Below are 16916 nucleotides of genomic sequence, written 5' to 3' on the forward strand. Positions count from 1 at the left end.
CAAATTAGTTTAACAAATTTAGCAGCCAAATCTCCAAAAAGGCTCAAAAGCAGCATTCAAAAATCCAAATAAACTAACCAGCCATTTATTTGAGAGCTGTGATTCTCCCATTTAGTAACTCTAGAAAGGGGAACCTGCAAGCTGTAATCATCCATGATTTGCCATCCTGACTGAGAATTGGTGAATGGGTCACAGAACTGTTGCAAAAAGGCTTTTGGGGCTTTAAATTAGCCTAAAACTGTGATAACCCCCATGATCTGCATGGGGAATCACTAATTGACCTCACAGTTGGGCTTGTTCAAGCAAGACCCTGAGAAGGTCCATTAACCTTTTAGTCCCGGTTGGGGCCTGTTGTGTTCACCACAGGCTTGTGGTTATTATTTATTTTCATTTTGTACAATAAAGCACGTTCCTTCACAGCCAACTTCAGGAGTTATTATATTAACAATAATAAATATGGATAAGTAAGTGTCTGACAATTTCAAGCAAGTGTGCTGGTCACCTAAAAGAAGCCTTAATTCAAAATGTTGATGACACATTCTATGCACAAAACAGAGGTGGGAGATCAAGGCCTAATTTTCAATGCCATAATGTCAAACTTTGAACTTAAGTTGGGTTTTCCCATTGTGAAAGATATTCCGATTATTTTTAATACATCCAGTGAGTATAATTCTGGTAATTATAGACCGGTTAGTCTGACTTCGGTGGTTGGTAAATTGATGGAAAAGGTCCTTAGGGATGGGATTTACGACCATTTAGAAAGATGCGGATTAATCCGGGATAGTCAGCACGGATTTGTGAAGGGCAAATCGTGCCTCACAAATTTGATAGAATTTTTTGAGGAGGTAACTAGGTGTGTTGATGAAGGTAGGGCGGTTGATGTCATATACATGGATTTTAGTAAGGCGTTTGATAAGGTCCCCCATGGTCGGCTTATGATGAAAGTAAGGAGGTGTGGGATAGAGGGAAAGTTGGCCGATTGGATAGGTAACTGGCTGTCTGATCGAAGACAGAGGGTGGTGGTGGATGGAAAATTTTCGGACTGGAGGCAGGTTGCTAGCGGAGTGCCGCAGGGATCGGTGCTTGGTCCTCTGCTCTTTGTGATTTTTATTAATGACTTAGAGGAGGGGGCTGAAGGGTGGATCAGTAAATTTGCTGATGACACCAAGATTGGTGGAGTAGTGGATGAGGTGGAGGGGTGTTGTAGGCTGCAAAGAGACATAGATAGGATGCAAAGCTGGGCTGAAAAATGGCAAATGGAGTTTAACCCTGATAAATGTGAGGTGATTCATTTTGGTAGGACTAATTTAAATGTGGATTACAGGGTCAAAGGTAGGGTTCTGAAGACTGTGGAGGAACAGAGAGATCTTGGGGTCCATATCCACAGATCTCTAAAGGTTGCCACTCAAGTGGATAGAGCTGTGAAGAAGGCATATAGTGTGTTAGCTTTTATTAACAGGGGGTTGGAGTTTAAGAGCCGTGGGGTTATGCTGCAACTGTACAGGACCTTGGTGAGACCGCATTTGGAATATTGCGTGCAGTTCTGGTCACCTCACTAGAAGAAGGATGTGGAAGCGCTGGAAAGAGTGCAGAGGAGATTTACCAGGATGCTGCCTGGTTTGGAGTGTCGGTCTTATGAGGAAAGGTTGAGGGAGCTGGGGCTGTTCTCTTTGGAGCGGAGGAGATTGAGGGGAGACTTAATAGAGGTTTATAAAATGATGAAGGGGATAGATCGAGTGAACGTTCAAAGACTATTTCCTCGGGTGGATGGAGCTATTACGAGGGGGCATAACTATAGGGTTCGTGGTGGGAGATATAGGAAGGATATCAGAGGTAGGTTCTTCACGCAGAGAGTGGTTGGGGTGTGGAATGGACTGCCTGCAGTGATAGTGGAGTCAGACACTTTAGGAACATTTAAGCGGTTATTGGATAGGCACATGGAGCACACCAGGATGGTAGGGAGTGGGATAGCTTGATCTTGGTTTCAGATGAAGGTCGGCACAACATCGTGGGCCGAAGGGCCTGTTCTGTGCTGTACTGTTCTATGTTCTATGTTCTATGTTCTAAACCAAATTTCCTATTGGGGTGGTGAGAGTTAGGTTCCAGAACTGGGTTAACTTGTGAAGTGATCTACATTTGGCACAATAATTCTGACAGATACTAAAGTTTTTTTATTAGCAAGGCAGTGAGTGCATGAGACAGCTATACAGGATACTTTCCACTAATGTACTCACATGCCAGGAGCTCACACTAGGAGATTATGCAGACCCAATCCATGATTTCTTGTTTCTAGTCAATTAAGCAGATGGAAAATCACAGGCTGGAGATATGTACTTCCCTGAAATGTACCACCTGCACGTGCTAGGAGCATCAGGCCAGGAAAATTTATTTTGTATTGATCTTTTGATTTGGTTTGATTTATTATTGTCACATGTATTGGTATACAGTGAAAAGTATTGTTTCGTGCACACTATACAGACAACGCATACAGTTCATGGAGTACATAGGGGGGAAGGAAAGGAGAGGGTGCAGAATGTAATGTTACAGTCATAGCAAGGATGTAGAGAAAGATCAACTTAATATGAGGTAGGTCCATTCAAAAGCCTGACGGCAGCAGGGAAGGAGCTGTTCTTGAATCGGTTGGTACGTGACCTCAGACTGCTTTTTGGGTGCATTATTCCTGTTGGTGACACATTCAAAACGCTGCATTGGCAATAGGTGCACGGAAATGTTCACACAGCCTGATTAATGAACATCATGTAAGTGTTAAATGTTTATCGAGTGATCATACACAGCTGATTCTCAATCAATAAAACACTCAGTAAATAGTAAAATTAAAAGATGCCCTGAAATGATTGCAAGACTAATCTTATTTTAGGATTTAGATCAATGCCGCAGCTTGAATTCCATGACCTCGAGCCCTTTCGCCTCATGGCAGAGTTGCAGGAGAAGCAAATTATCAACTGCTCCAGGAAACTTCAAGCACTGCATTAAAGACCCACTGCTTTGGCTTAACAGCTCTCTTTTCACCAGCCTTAATGGGGCCCTACTTAGTGGCGGAGTGGCTAATAGACTCCAGCTTCAGTTTCTTTGTGACTTCAGCCACAGAGGCAAGGAAATCAATAGCTGCCTCATCTCTTATTGAGTCCATTAGTCGCCGCACAGACTGGGACCCAATGCTTTGCGTTCAATGTCACAAATAAACATGCATTTTTCTCTTTTGATGGATGCTTTGTTGGATTATTTCTTGCTGCCAATTGGTTCCTGTTGTTTGAGGAGGTGCATTAGCCTGGTGCACTGAGGGACTCCACCTGTGTGGATTGATTGCTGTCATTGTTCTCGGAGCAAGATCCACCAAAGGGATCATGCAGTATGTTTGGAACTGATCAAGTGATTCAAGAGATTCTATTCAACTATCCCCATTTTGTGGGACCATTTCCAGTATACATTTATTTGACGGAGGTCCCTGCATGGCAGACAGTTCTTTGGACCATGAGCTGACCATCCAGATTTCCTCAAATTAAATATGGTTTTTAAACTCTCTTTGTTCTGGGATAGCATCAAAGGAATTCAGAGCTATGTCTTGTATGGCACTATCATATTTTAAGGATCAGTTAGGACTAGTGTTGCTGCTCCTGATGCTTTGGACAAAATGCGAAGTTTAAGGTTTTAGTTTAAAGTTTATTTGTCAATATCACAAGGAGGCTTACATTAACACTGCAATGAGGTTACTGTGAAAATCCCCGAGTTGCCACACTCCGGCGCCTGTTCATGTACACTGAGGGAGGATTTAGCATAGCCATTGCACATAAGCAGTATGTCTTTCAGACTGAGAGGAAACCGGAGCACGTGCAGGAAACCCACACAAACACGGGAAGGACGTGCAGACTCTGCACAGACAATGACCTAAGCCGGGAATCGAACCCGTGTCCCTGTGAGGCAGCAGTGCTAACCACTGTGCCACCATGCCGCCCTGTAACAATCTGCATAACGATCTGTAACAAGAACTATTCATTCACCTGTTTTATATGTATTTGCCTGTGGTTTATAGTCCAAATAATAGTCAATAAAATATAAATTTATCTGCTTACTGTGGACAAAGATGGTATATAAAATTTGAAGTTGCCATAGTCCCAGGTAACCATAGGCTGTTCTCCATTTTAAGGGGGAGAGCTGACTGGTGGTTTTAACCTAAGAATCACCACATCTCAGGTGAGGGGCAAGGTTGAGAAGACGGGGCCTTCATGAATAACCTCAGCCGATATGGGAATTGAACCTGTGCTGTTGGCGTCACTCTGCATCACCAACCAGCTGTCCAGCCAACTGAGCTAACCAACTCTCCTATCCCTGCCAGCAAGTACAATGAGAAGGAGTCCCTGCCCTGTGAGATTCCCCCCAGCACACACTCCTTCCTCTCTTCCACTTTTAGCAGACAAAATCCACATAAGGGGTGCCTAAGAGACATGAGGTTTATTTAGGAAGTGGCCGGTCACACTCAATCAAAGGCAAAAAGCTGATGTTTGAACTGAAACATTTAACAATACTTTGGAGACACTCAGTCACAAAGGCTAATTGTATGTTTTAAATCTAAGGGAAATTTGAATGGCAAGAAAATACAATATTTTTAAAATGGTTGCAGGGCCTCTGAAAACCGAAGACAAAGGATGAGTACTTTTGGCTGCATGGGAGAGAAACCAAACATATGTTCATTCAATGTGTTAAAACCACAGATTGAGAAAGGAAACATTGCGAACTCGAGGCTGCGAGAGGAACCATCAGTGAGGATTCGAGGGAGAGGGACAAGAGGCACAGCAACAACACATAGAAGCTCTGTATAAATCTGTGGAAGAAAAGGGGAAAGAATAGGTTCAAAAGGAGTGCTAGAACTGCACTGAAATGATAGAAAAAGGCATGTTGTCAGTCAGCCAGGTAAGCGAACCTATGGTTAAATTACCTCGTAACTTTTTATAGGTCATTTTGTTTGGTCCAGTCTGGCCTTAAATGTGAGATGACACCGATGGATTTTTGTGGGCTAAAAGATTGCTGAGAATTGGGTAGAATAACTCGTGGCATCGGTTTGCAGTTCAGCTCAAATGGTGGTTCCATGTGTAGATGTTAGGCTGGCACGGTGGCACAGTGGTTAGCACTGCTGCCTCACAACGCCAGGGTTCAATTCTGGCTTTGGGTGACTGTCTGTGTGGAGTTTGCACCTTCTTCCCGTGTCTGCATGGGTTTCCTCCGGTTTCCTCCCACAGTCCAAAGATGTGCGCGTCAGGTGGGTAAGCCACGCTAAATTCCCTCGGTGAAAATATGTGGGGTTATAGGGCTGGAGCTCTATGACAGCTTAAACTATGAATCTATAAAGCATATTTTTCTTGCTTCTTGTGACTTAATGGCCGGAATAGACAGGGGAAAATTTATGAAGCGAGAGAATTTCTGTAAGAGACTTACAGATCAGGAGTGTTGGAGCTGGAAAATACTGGGAATCTGTGGTTAGATGGGAGAGTGTCCCCGATTATCAGGGACAATGTCGATTGATGTTTCATGAATGATTTCAGGATGCAATTCCAGATGACCGAACATTTTGGTTGTCAGAAAAGAAGCGAAAAATACTCAAGCAACCAAGCAAATGTCGATTATTCTTGGGGCCTTGCAAGCATGAAAGGACCATTACTGAGATAAAATCCTGAGGAGTCTTGACAGGGTGGATGCGAGAGGATGTTTCCTCTTGTGAGAGTGTTTAGGACTCGTGGCCACTGTTTAAAAATAAGTGGTTGTCCATTTAAAACGGCAATGAGGCCAAATTGTTTTACTCAGGAGGTCACAAGTCTTTGAAACTCCCTTTCTGAAAAAGTAGTGGAAGCAGAGTCTTCCAATATTTTAAAGAGGGAGGTGGGTAGATTGTTGGTAAGTGAAGTGGTGATAGGGTATTGAGGCAGGATGCAGATTTGAGGTTACGATCGGATCAGCCACGATCTTCTTAGCTCAAGGGGCTGAATGGCCTACTCCTGCTCACTTGATTGTATGTTCATAAGATGTGATTTCCTCTCATAGAGGTGGCCACTGTGGCATGGATCAGGACTTCATCAACCTCAACCTGTGGGCAGCGCAGTGGCACAGTGTTGTGGGTGGCACAGTGACTAGCACTGCTGCCTACAGCACCAGGGACCCGGGTTCAATTCCCGGCTTGGGTCACTGTCTGTGTGGAGCTTGCACATTCTCCCTGTGTCTGCGTGGGTTTCCTCTGGGTGCTCCAGTTTCCTCCCACAGTTCAAAGATGTGCGGGTTAGGTGGATTGGCTATGCTAAATTGACACTAAGTCCCCCTTAGTGCCAGGGGGACTAGCTCGGGTACATACATGGGGCTATGGGGATAGGGACTGGGTGGAATTGTGGTGGGTGCAGACTTGATGGGCTGAATGGCCTCCTTCTGCACTGTAGGATTCTATTATTCTATGAGTCAGCACAGTCGAAGCTCTTATGTGTTTTTAAGCCGGGAACATGTTGTTTTGGCTTGGAACCACAGTAAAAGCATGGAGTGCAGTCGCAAGTGCCCTGAGTGCCCAGTGCGAATTAAGTCCCAGTAGCCAGCCAATCTCTTCCTCTGTAGTTCTGCAGAAGGGTCACTTGGAACTCGAAACGTGAACGCTGTTTCTCTCCACCGGTGCTGCCAGACCGGACAGGTTTATCCAGCATTTTCTGCTTTTAATCCCTTTCCCTACCTCCTTCCCCACGCAAGGAATTGAGGCAGGTAGGCAGAGAAATCAGGCACCACGGCTCAGCTGAATGTTAAAGAGGTACTTAATCTCGGGACGCTGAACTCAGGAAAGTAGCCTGCTTAAAAACCACAAAAAAAATGTAACAAGTCAGCAAAAATCCTTACTGCGGCTTAGCAACTTGGCACAATCGCACAAAGCCCATCAGCTGCTCCGAAATAGTGGTCACCTCCTGCTACAACATCAGTAATTTTGGCCAAATCAGCATCTTGCCCAAGACAAAGGAAGTAATCATCAATGGACAGACATTTTCACAATGACAGTTAAGCATTACGGTTGGAAAATGATGGCGTGCCAGGCTATTCACAGTAACAGAATTAATTTGCGTGACACTCTGCACTCCAAGCTCTGAGATAAACACGAACCCGACCAAAGGAGGGGGTTAGCACTCTCTGAACCTCCAAGGCCTCTCTGACACATAACCCGAAAAATGGACAATCACAAAACCATTCTTCAAAGACAGCCACTGACATACATAGTAATGTAATACAGATATCTGATCATGTATTACACTGACAATGTATAAATTGCAGATTTTCACTATATAGGTCAGTGTGCACAGTAGCACATTAACGTTCAATATATTCCATATCAAAGGAATAATTTGTTTCCCCAAGTAAGATCTGTGAAGTTAGCCTCATTAAAAAGTTGCTGTTGAAAGCAGATAGGTCGATAAACAATCTTTTTCAGCAGGGTGTTAAAGAGAACATTTTTCTATTAACTGTCTTGGTGTATGCAACCACATAAGAAAAATAATCTTCAAAATGCCATTGAAAATAAGAAGTTCCTTGGGACGCCTATCTTAACGTCAATGATTGTAATTGTTCAGAATGAGCATTGTTGCCATCAGCAAGCAGTAACGCAGAATTAAATACCATCGCTGCTGTTCCCCACCATTGTGCTGTTGAGCATCATTTATTTCAAGTCAAGCCTGAAACTGTTAATATGTTCTTCTTGTCTGGAGCCAAGGTTTCTCGTAATTCGAATACAGAGACTTAGCACTCCCTCTAATGGAAATAACAGGGACACGCACCATTGTAAAACCAATCTCTTAAAAATGTGCCATGGTAGGAAAAGAAAGGGAAAGTCTTTCACCATGATTTCCCCGTTGTTGTGCAATACTGCCAGTGTGTATGCAACAGGGACTCGCACAGAAATGATCCACACATCAGGAAGTTGTGGTCTTGGAGTCTGGGCCATTAACAAGAAAGTATTGCTCCATATGAGATCCAGACCGGAAACCAAAGTGGTTAAAGAATTGCATTCCAATTCTCTTCCCACACCTAGTGGTGCACTATGGCAGACGTTCATCTGTTTCGGTAGCTACTTATTACTGGAACAGGTCACGAGTCCGTCGTCAGAGGCTTATAGCTTGAGGTGTGCCACTCCGCATCAAGCGTGGCTGACCAGGAGACTCTCCTGCTCTTACCGCCAGCCTTTGGTGTGTTTGGAAGGATTTACAGGTTGACACTTACCCTGTTTGGCCAAGTTAATGAACACACCTTCCTTGGTCATCAAGTCCTGGGGTCTGACTCGATAATGGAACTTCTGGCTCAGAGACAGGGAAGCTCCTCATTGCACCACAATTCCTTCAGTTAAATAATTACAACAAGCTTTCTAATTGTGCGTGAGAATTTCAAAACAAGTGAATCCTGGTCAAAATTCCTGTCTACAATGTAAACAGCTCCAGTCAACATTTTGTTCCAAAATTGATATGGAACCAAGTGCAACAGTGACAATTCTTGTTAGTGACGGAAATGCAGAAAAAATAATGATGGGTCGAATGATAGGTTATTGAAATTTGTGATTTGGCAGAAAGTGTTAAAAGAAATGATAATAACTGATTTCAGAGTTTGTTTTTTTTAAAGATGGAACATGATGGGAGACAGTTGAGTACAAATTCAGGACGAACAAGAAGATTGACATACACCTTAGAAATGTAAACAGCCCCGGGAGACATCTGACATGAATGATATAACAGACAAATGTGGAACATCCCTGACGTTGTTTGATACTTGCCTGTACATTTGGTTAAAGCTTGAAAATTCATTCTGACAAATTAGCATCCTTGCTGTGAATTCTATTTGGAAAGAATGTCCAATGTGTTCTTTGCACTAATCGCTTTACTTTTGTTTATTCCTAGAATTTGGGCATCGCTTAATGGCCAACAATTATTCCCATCCCGAATTGCCCTTAGGAAGATGGTGGTGAGCTGCCTTCTTGAACTGCTACAGTCCATGTGGTGTAGGTACACCCAGAGTGCTATCAGGGAGGGAGCTCTAGGATTTTGACCCAGTGACAGTGAAGGAAGGGCAATATATTTCCAAGTCAGGATGTTGAGTAGCTTGGAGGGAAATTTGCAGATGGTGGCGTACCCATGTTATCTGCTCCCTCGTCTGTCTAGGTGGTGATTGTTATGGGTTTGGAAGGTGCCGTTGAAGGAGTGTTAGTGAATTACTGCAATGCATCTTGTAGATGCTGTATAAGGAAACTAAAACTTGCTGAAGGCAGATTTTTCCATTCTCCAAACCACTGTCAGTTCATTCGGCTACAATGGAGCAACAGAGCTCCCGACCTCACACAGAACTAACTAAAAAGCCAATAGGCCTGCAGTAGGAATTCCTGGAGCCTAGCCTTGTGTGTTTATTCCAGATGGCTCCAAAATGCAGTCTGTGGCGTTCCTACCATGTGTTCATTAATCCTGGAGAATCCAACTCACCATGACCAGATTTCATGTGCCACTTCTTTGCCCATTCTAACAACCTTCTTACAGTATGTCCTTTTAGAATTCTACACTCTTCAACCCATTGTTCGCAATACTTCCAAGTTTCATATCATCCGCAAGGTTTGACATTTTGCCCATACATCAAGGTCTAATCATTAATATAAAGCAGAAGAGCAGGACTCTAATCCTGATCCCAGGTGAACACCACGATAAACCTTTCTCCAGTTTGAAATACAACTGTTTACCGTGACTCTTTGTTTCCTGTCAGTCAACCAATTTGATACATGTGTTGCTACTGTCCCTTTTATTCCAAAGGTTCTAACTTTGCTCCCAAATCTGTTGTTTGGCACCTTCTCAAATGCCTGGATTTGTTGCAGTGGAATTTCTTTGCTCTATACTGGTTGATAAATCTCAAAGTGTTTTGGACTCCATTGGACTGGTTTTAATGGTACTTTAAATGGCAGGATTTAAATCTCTAGGTCTGGTCATGGTTCTCTCCAGGATTAATGAACACATGGTAGGAACGCCATAGACTGCATTTTGGAGCCATCTGGAATAAACACACAAGGCTAGGCTCCAGGAATTCCTACTGCAGGCCTATTGGCTTTTTAGTTAGTTCTGTGTGAGGTCGGGAGCTCTGTTGCTCCATTGTAGCCAAATGAACTGACAGTGGTTTGGAGAATGGAAAAATCTGCCTTCAGCAAGTTTTAGTTTCCTTACAAGATTCTGTTAAGCCTTAGATAACTCTAGTTTGGCCTTAACTGGAATACTGCGTCCAGTTCTGGGTACCACAACTTAGGAAGAATGTGAAGCCATTCGAGAAGATGCAGGGAGAGCTCAGGAGAATGGTTCCAGATGTGCGGAATGTCAGTTCCATTGAAAGATTCGGGAAGTTGGGATTCTTTTCTTTGGACAGGAGAAGGTTGAAAGGAGGTTGGCTAGAGGTCTTCAAAATCATGGAGAGTCCAGACAGAATAAATAGGAAGACACTGTCCCCATTGGTGGAAGAATCGAGAACACAGAGGGCACAAATAATTGGCAAACAAAACAATGATGACAGGAGGAAAGGTTTTTTTCATGTAGCAAGTGGTTAGGGTCTGTAATGCACTGCCTGAGAGTGTGGTGGAAGCAGGGCCTACTAAGGCTTTCAAAAGGGAATGGAATCATTATCTGAAAAGGAAAAGAATTGCAGGGCAGTGGGCAGTAGGGGGGAGGGAGTGGCATTATGTGAATTGCTCTGATGCAAGCAATGAAGATTATTTATTTTCCAAGAGAGTCAGCACAGACATGATGACATGAATGCACTCCATCTGTAACCATTCCATCATGCCAGTAAAATGCCAGGCAAACTTGAATTACATCCTATTGTGCGCAGCACTACACTCCAGTCAGAAAACTAGTGAAATGCCAAGGCCCAAGTTGTGTATAGCACTGAGATTCAAAAGGTCAAAAGAATAAACAGGAGGGATTCAATAAAGAGGTAGGTGAAGCCAAGATATGATGTTGATAGAATAGCCTATAGCTAATCACTCAATGGTAAAACCAAAAGAGGCAATGAGGTCTTTGAGTTCCTGGGATAGGATGAGAAGAAACAAGAGAAATAGTGCAGGTGTTAATTTCAGTATGGTGTAGATACAATCGGTTTGCATTGGTCCATTTGGAACTTGAGAAGGCAGAGAGAGCAAAGTAATAGCTTCTAGGATAAATCAGTGAAAGAAAATAAAGATCAGAGTGGAGACGGAGCACTGGAGATTGAAAGTAAGAGGGTTAATATTTGCTCCTTGTATCGGGTTTGAGAATGTGAGCCATGTATCATGACTGTCACCAAATATAAAAACATCAGGTGCAGCTGAACTTTGCAAAGAGATTTATTGAGGGGGAAGGAATGTTGACATCAAAGAGGAGTTAAACTTATCAGAGGCAGTGGGTGAGTATTAACCAGAGGAGATAATGGCCAAATTTTTCGGTTGGAGAACAGTGGGAAATGGAATGAGGAAAGAGAAAGAGATGGTTAAATGGTTGACATGAATTTACGTATTTGAAGACCTCAGATAGAAGTAAGGCCCGATCTTAACTGGGTGGGTTTTATTTTTCATTATCCGCCTAGAGATGGGGGTTAAAGATTGAATAGATAAGCTTCTATAGTGGCTGGGTGCTCAAATGCAGCCTAGAGGCGGGACGGAAACAAAATGTGCTGGCAGGTTGCTGGACACTCATAGAATCCCTACAGTCCATCTGGCCCATCGAATCTGCACCAACGACAATCCTACCCAGGCTCTATCCCTGCAACCCCATGTATTTACCTTTCTAATCCCCTGACGCTAAGCAGCAACTTAGCATAGCCAATCCACTTAACCTGCACATCTTTGGACCTTCGTAACACATTTGTAAGAGAACGGATCAGTTAACATTTGAGAATGTTCCTTCACAAGGATATTAACCTGAGTGTTCTCCACATTTTCCATTTTTGTTTCAGGCTTACAGCTATTTATTTTGGGGGTTGGGTTTTATTTTAAAGGCTTGCGGACCCAGAATTGATTCCTGGCTAACTTGTCTGTTTTGAACTGAAGTGGCATTGGGGCATGACTTACAACTGGCCCCAAATTGGCCCAATTCTGATCACTGCATGCTGACCCACTCTGCAAACTGGGAGCGTGTATGAACATTGGGATGTGAGCATGATTGGGCCCATAGGCTATGGCCCTCAGACGAGAATGTTTTGCTCAAAATCACCTGCTTGGATTCACATATGAAAATTGGTCAAATTACAACAATGAAAAAGGATCCCGGCACAGAACACATAGAACTATGCTGTCACAGGCAGTGTTAGCAATGAAAAACCGTGTCAACGGATTGAGTGAGGCCTCCAGTGTTATCTGAAGGAGGTTGATGAATTTAAGTGTTGTCACCAGGTAACTGCGGGGGAACAGCACGAAACGGGAGATGATTGAAACTGAGAACCAATAAGAACAAAGCGAACAGAACGGACAAAACCTTTGAAGTGACAATTAACTAGAGAGTTCAATTAACAACCAAAGCAATGACAAACATAGAATTTGAGAGGAGATTGGATAAACATGAAAGTAACTTGGCCCATGATCAAGGAGGAAAGAAGTACAGATGAGGTCTTTGTTCTGGATGAAGATCATCAGACAGAACCAGTAGATTCCATAATCAGGACTTAGAATGTTCTTAGAATGTTCTTAGAATCGCTACAGCACAGAAAGAGGCCATTCGGCCCATCTAGTCTGCACCGACCACAATCCCACCCAGGCCCTACCCCCATATCCCTACATATTTACCCACTAATCCCTCTAATCTACGCATCCCAGAACACTAAGGGCAATTTTAGCTTGGCCAATCAACCTAACCCGCACATCTTTGGACTGTGGGAGGAAACCGGAGCACCCGGAGGAAACCCACGCAGACACGAGGAGAATGTGCAAACTCCGCACAGACAGTGACCCAAGCTGGGAATCGAACCCAGGTCCCTGGAGCGGTGAAGCAGCAGTGCTAACCACTGTGCTACCATGTCGCCCCCCGACTGTCTAAGTTTGAAGTTATATGACCAGACTCCAATCTTAAAATAATCCACTTCTACATCAGTCTATTCATTTCTATGCCAGGATTTTACTGGCACGCCCGCTCCGGAATCGGGGTGGGTGAGGCTCATAGAACGGCATCCTCCATTGGCCTCGGGCAAAGCAGTGTCTAATCTATAGCGGAATGTATTGCTGCTCACCCTCTCTGAGGTCCCACTTTACATTCATCAGCCTTCTTCAGCTGACACATAGTGGGAAATTCTTCAACATTTTAGCTAATTCCCCCAGTGGGATTTGCACTGCTGTTGGAAGGGGCCAGCGAGACCCCCCACACCATTTTCACAGTCTGAGCTTTAAAGAATGTCCCTTAGTGCTCAAGATACAGTAGTGAGTCTGATCATCTTTCACAGACCTAAATAATCTTGAATTGTCGTCTCATATACTCTGGGCGTGTACAATCTCAAATGCATCAAATCTCACCATTTCACAGACCCTGGTACTGTTTGATATATAGTTCTACCCTCAAGATACCGGTTCGATTTAAATGTTATACATCTGAGGACTCGAGCCTTACTATTTCAAACTCTGCCTGTAATAAATATTATTGTGTCACCAAATTAAGTTTCTTTGCAGCCTTTCTCCGCCTATGGGCATCTTACAATCGAGTTTCCCTAATGCAGTTTCAGAGTCTAATCTCTCCCAGAGCCTGGTTTCTCCTGTATAGTTCTTTTTAGAACCCTTCCAAGCTCTAAACTGGGTAAAACGTGCACACAATTAACTAAGGTTTACTTGATTTCATTATCATTCGATGTCCCTGTGAAGCCTTCTATAATCAAATCCGGACTTGAATCATCCTCAACTTCAGTCTCCTGCACTGGACTTGCTTCCAGTCTTACCCTGTGTGAGCTCACACCTTCTGCAGTTAACTGAAAAGGGAGAATGTGCGGGGGAGGGAGGCGGGGGAGAGTGGCACCAGGTAGATTGCTCCTACAGGGAGCCAGTTCTAACGCTTTGGGCCGAATGGCCTCCTCATGTGCTGCAAGCCCTCTGTGATTCAGCGAAGAGGAATCTCTGGTCACTCCAGCTTTTTGTAGTGAGCCTGACCTGTGAAGATAGGAAAGGGAAGATATCTGAGGGTCCTCTACTCACACTCCCCTCTATTTCTGGACTTCACAGAGCTGCGCAAGAAGACCTTTGGTCCATTCTTTGCATTCATGCGTTGCATCACAGTGAAAGACTGTTCAGGTAACCCCACTCCCCACTTCTCTCCCTCTCCTTCCCTCTGCTCGCACCCTCCATCCTCTCCTCTCTTACCCTCCTCCCTCCTTCCCCTCCCTCCCCCTCTCTCCCTCCTTCCCCCTCTCTCCCTCCTTCCCCCTCTCTCCCTCCCCCACTCTCCTCCGCTCTCCCCCTCCTCCTCTCCCCCTCCCCCCTCTTTCCCTCCCCCTCTCCCTCCCTTCTCCTCTTTCTCCCTCCTCCCCCCCCCCACTCCCCTCCCTCCTGCTCCCGCCCCTCCCTCCTGCTCCCCTCCCTCCTGCTCCCCTCGGCCCCTCTCTCTCTCCCTCCCCCTCTCTCTCCCCCCCTACCCCTCTCCCTCCCCCCCTCCCTCTCTCTCCCTCCCCCCCCTCCCCCTCTCTCCCTCCCTCCCCCTCTCTCTCTCCCTCCCCCCTCCCCCACTCGCCCTCTGTCCCCCTCTCTCTCCCCCCCTCCCCCTCTCTCTCCCTCCCTCCCCCTCTCTCTGCCTCCCTCCCCCCTCTCTCTGCCTCCCTCCCCCTCTCTCTGCCTCCCTCCCCCTCTCTCTCCCTCCCTCCCCCTCTCTCTCCCTCCCTCCCCTCTCCCTCCCTCCCTCCCCCTCTCTCTCCCTCCCCCCCTCCCTCCCTCCCTCCCACCCCCCCTCTCTCCCTCCCTCCCTCCCTCCCACCCCCCCTCTCTCCCTCCCTCTCACCCCCCCTCTCTCCCTCCCTCCCCCTCCCTCTTTCCCTCCCTCCCCCTCTCTCTCCCTCCCTCCCTCCCCCTCTCTCTCTCTCCCTCCCTCCCCCTCTCTCTCTCTCCCTCCCTCCCCCTCTCTCTCTCTCCCTCCCCCTCTCTCTCTCTCCCTCCCCCCCCTCTCTCTCCCCCCTCCCCCTCTCTCTCTCCCCCCCTCCCCCTGTCTCTGTCCCCTCCCCCTCTCTCTCCCCCCTCCCCTTGTCTCTGCCCCCCTCCCCCTCTCTCTCCCCATCCCCCTCTCTCTCCCCCCCTCCCCCCTCTCTCCCTCCCCTCCCCCTCTCTCTCCCCCCCTCCCCCCTCTCTCCCTCCCTCCCCCTCTCTCCCTCCCTCCCCCTCTCTCTCCCCCCCTCCCCCCTCTCTCCCTCCCTCCCCCTCTCTCCCTCCCTCCCCCTCTCTCCCCCCCCTCCCCCTCTCTCTCCCTCCCTCCCCCCTTCTCTCCCTCCCTCCCCCCCTCTCCCTCCCTCCCCTCTCTCTCCCTCCCTCCCCCTCTCTCTCTCTCCCTCCCTCCCCCCCTCTCCCCTCTCTCTCCCTCCCTCCCCCTCTCTCTCTCTCCCTCCCTCCCCCTCTCTCTCCCTCCCACCCCCTCTCTCTCCCTCCCTCTCCCTCTCTCTCTCTCCCTCCCCCTCTCTCTCCCTCCCTCCCCCTCTCTCTCCCTCCCTCCCCCTCTCTCTCCCTCCCTCCCCCTCTCTCTCCCTCCCTCCCCCTCTCTCTCCTCCCTCCCCCCCCTCTCTCTCTCCCTCCCCCTCTCTCTCCCTCCCTCCCCCTCTCTCTCCCTCCCTCCCCCTCTCTCTCCCTCCCTCCCCCTCTCTCTCCCTCCTCCACTCTCTCTCCCTCCCCCCTCTCTCTCCCTCCCCCCCTCTCTCTCCCTCCCTCCCCCTCTCTCTCCCTCCCCACCCCTCCCTCTCCCTCTCTCTCTATCCCCCTCACTCCCTCCCCCTCTCTCTCTCTCTCCCTCCCTCCCCCTCCATTGCCCTCTCTCTCTCTCTCCCTCCCCTCCCTCCCAACCCCTCCCTCTCCCCGTCTCCTCCCACCACACTTTCTCCCTCCCACCATCCTTCCCGTCCCTCCCTCCCCTGTCTCCCTCCCTCCCCTCCCCTCCCTCCCCTCTCTCCCTCCCCTCTCTCCCCTCCCTCCCCTCCCTCCCCTCCCTCCCCTCTCTCCCTCCCTCCCCTCTCTCCCTCCCCTCTCTCCCCTCTCTCCCCTCCCCTCTCTCCTTCTCTCCCTCCCTGCCTCCCCTCTCTCCCTCCCTCCCCTCTCTCCCTCCCCTCTCTCCCTCCCTCCCTCCCCTCTCTCCCCTCTCTCCCTCCCCTCTCTCCCCTCCCCTCTCTCCCTCCCCTCTCTCCCTACCTCCCCTCTCTCCCTCCCTCCCCTCTCTCCCTCCCCTCTCTCCCTCCCTCCCTCCCCTCTCTCCCTCCCCTCTCTCCCTCCCCTCTCTCCCTCTCTCCCTCCCCTCTCTCCCCTCCTCCCTCCCCTCCCTCCCCTCTCTCCCTCCCCTCTCTCCCTCCCCTCTCTCCCTCCCTCCGCTCTCTCCCTCCCCCTCTCCCTCCCCCTCCCTCCCCCTCCCTCCCCTCCTCTACCTCCCTCCCCCTCCCTCCCCCTCGCTCCTCTACCTCCCTCCCCCTCTCTCCCCCCTCCCTCCCCCCTCTCTCTCCCCCCTCCCCTCTCTCTCCCTCCCCCTCCCCGCCCCCCTCTCTCCCACCCTCCCCCCTCTCTCCCCCTCTCTCTCTCCCTCCCTCCCCCTCTCTCTCTCCCTCCCTCCCCCCTCTCTCTCTCCCTCCCTACCCACTCTCTCTCCCTCCCTCCCCCCTCCCTCCCCCCTCCCTTCTCTCCCTCCCCCCTCCCCTCTCTCCCTCCCCCTCCCTCCCCTCCCTCTCCTCCACTCCCTCCC

General features: G+C 47.9%; 1 protein-coding gene across 1 annotated transcript in view; it reads left to right on the forward strand.

Annotated features, from left to right (window-relative positions):
- gabra5 (gamma-aminobutyric acid type A receptor subunit alpha5) overlaps nucleotides 1–16916 on the forward strand; it is a 137513-nt gene that overhangs the window by 28676 nt on the left and 91921 nt on the right. Inside the window, exon 2 of the mRNA XM_078221468.1 lies at nucleotides 14219–14287. Coding sequence (XP_078077594.1) covers nucleotides 14219–14287 — 69 coding nt within the window. The remainder of the gene's footprint in view (nucleotides 1–14218; nucleotides 14288–16916) is intronic.

Source organism: Mustelus asterias, chromosome 10, assembly GCF_964213995.1.
Source record: "Mustelus asterias chromosome 10, sMusAst1.hap1.1, whole genome shotgun sequence".
NCBI classification, from domain to species: Eukaryota; Metazoa; Chordata; class Chondrichthyes; order Carcharhiniformes; family Triakidae; genus Mustelus; species Mustelus asterias.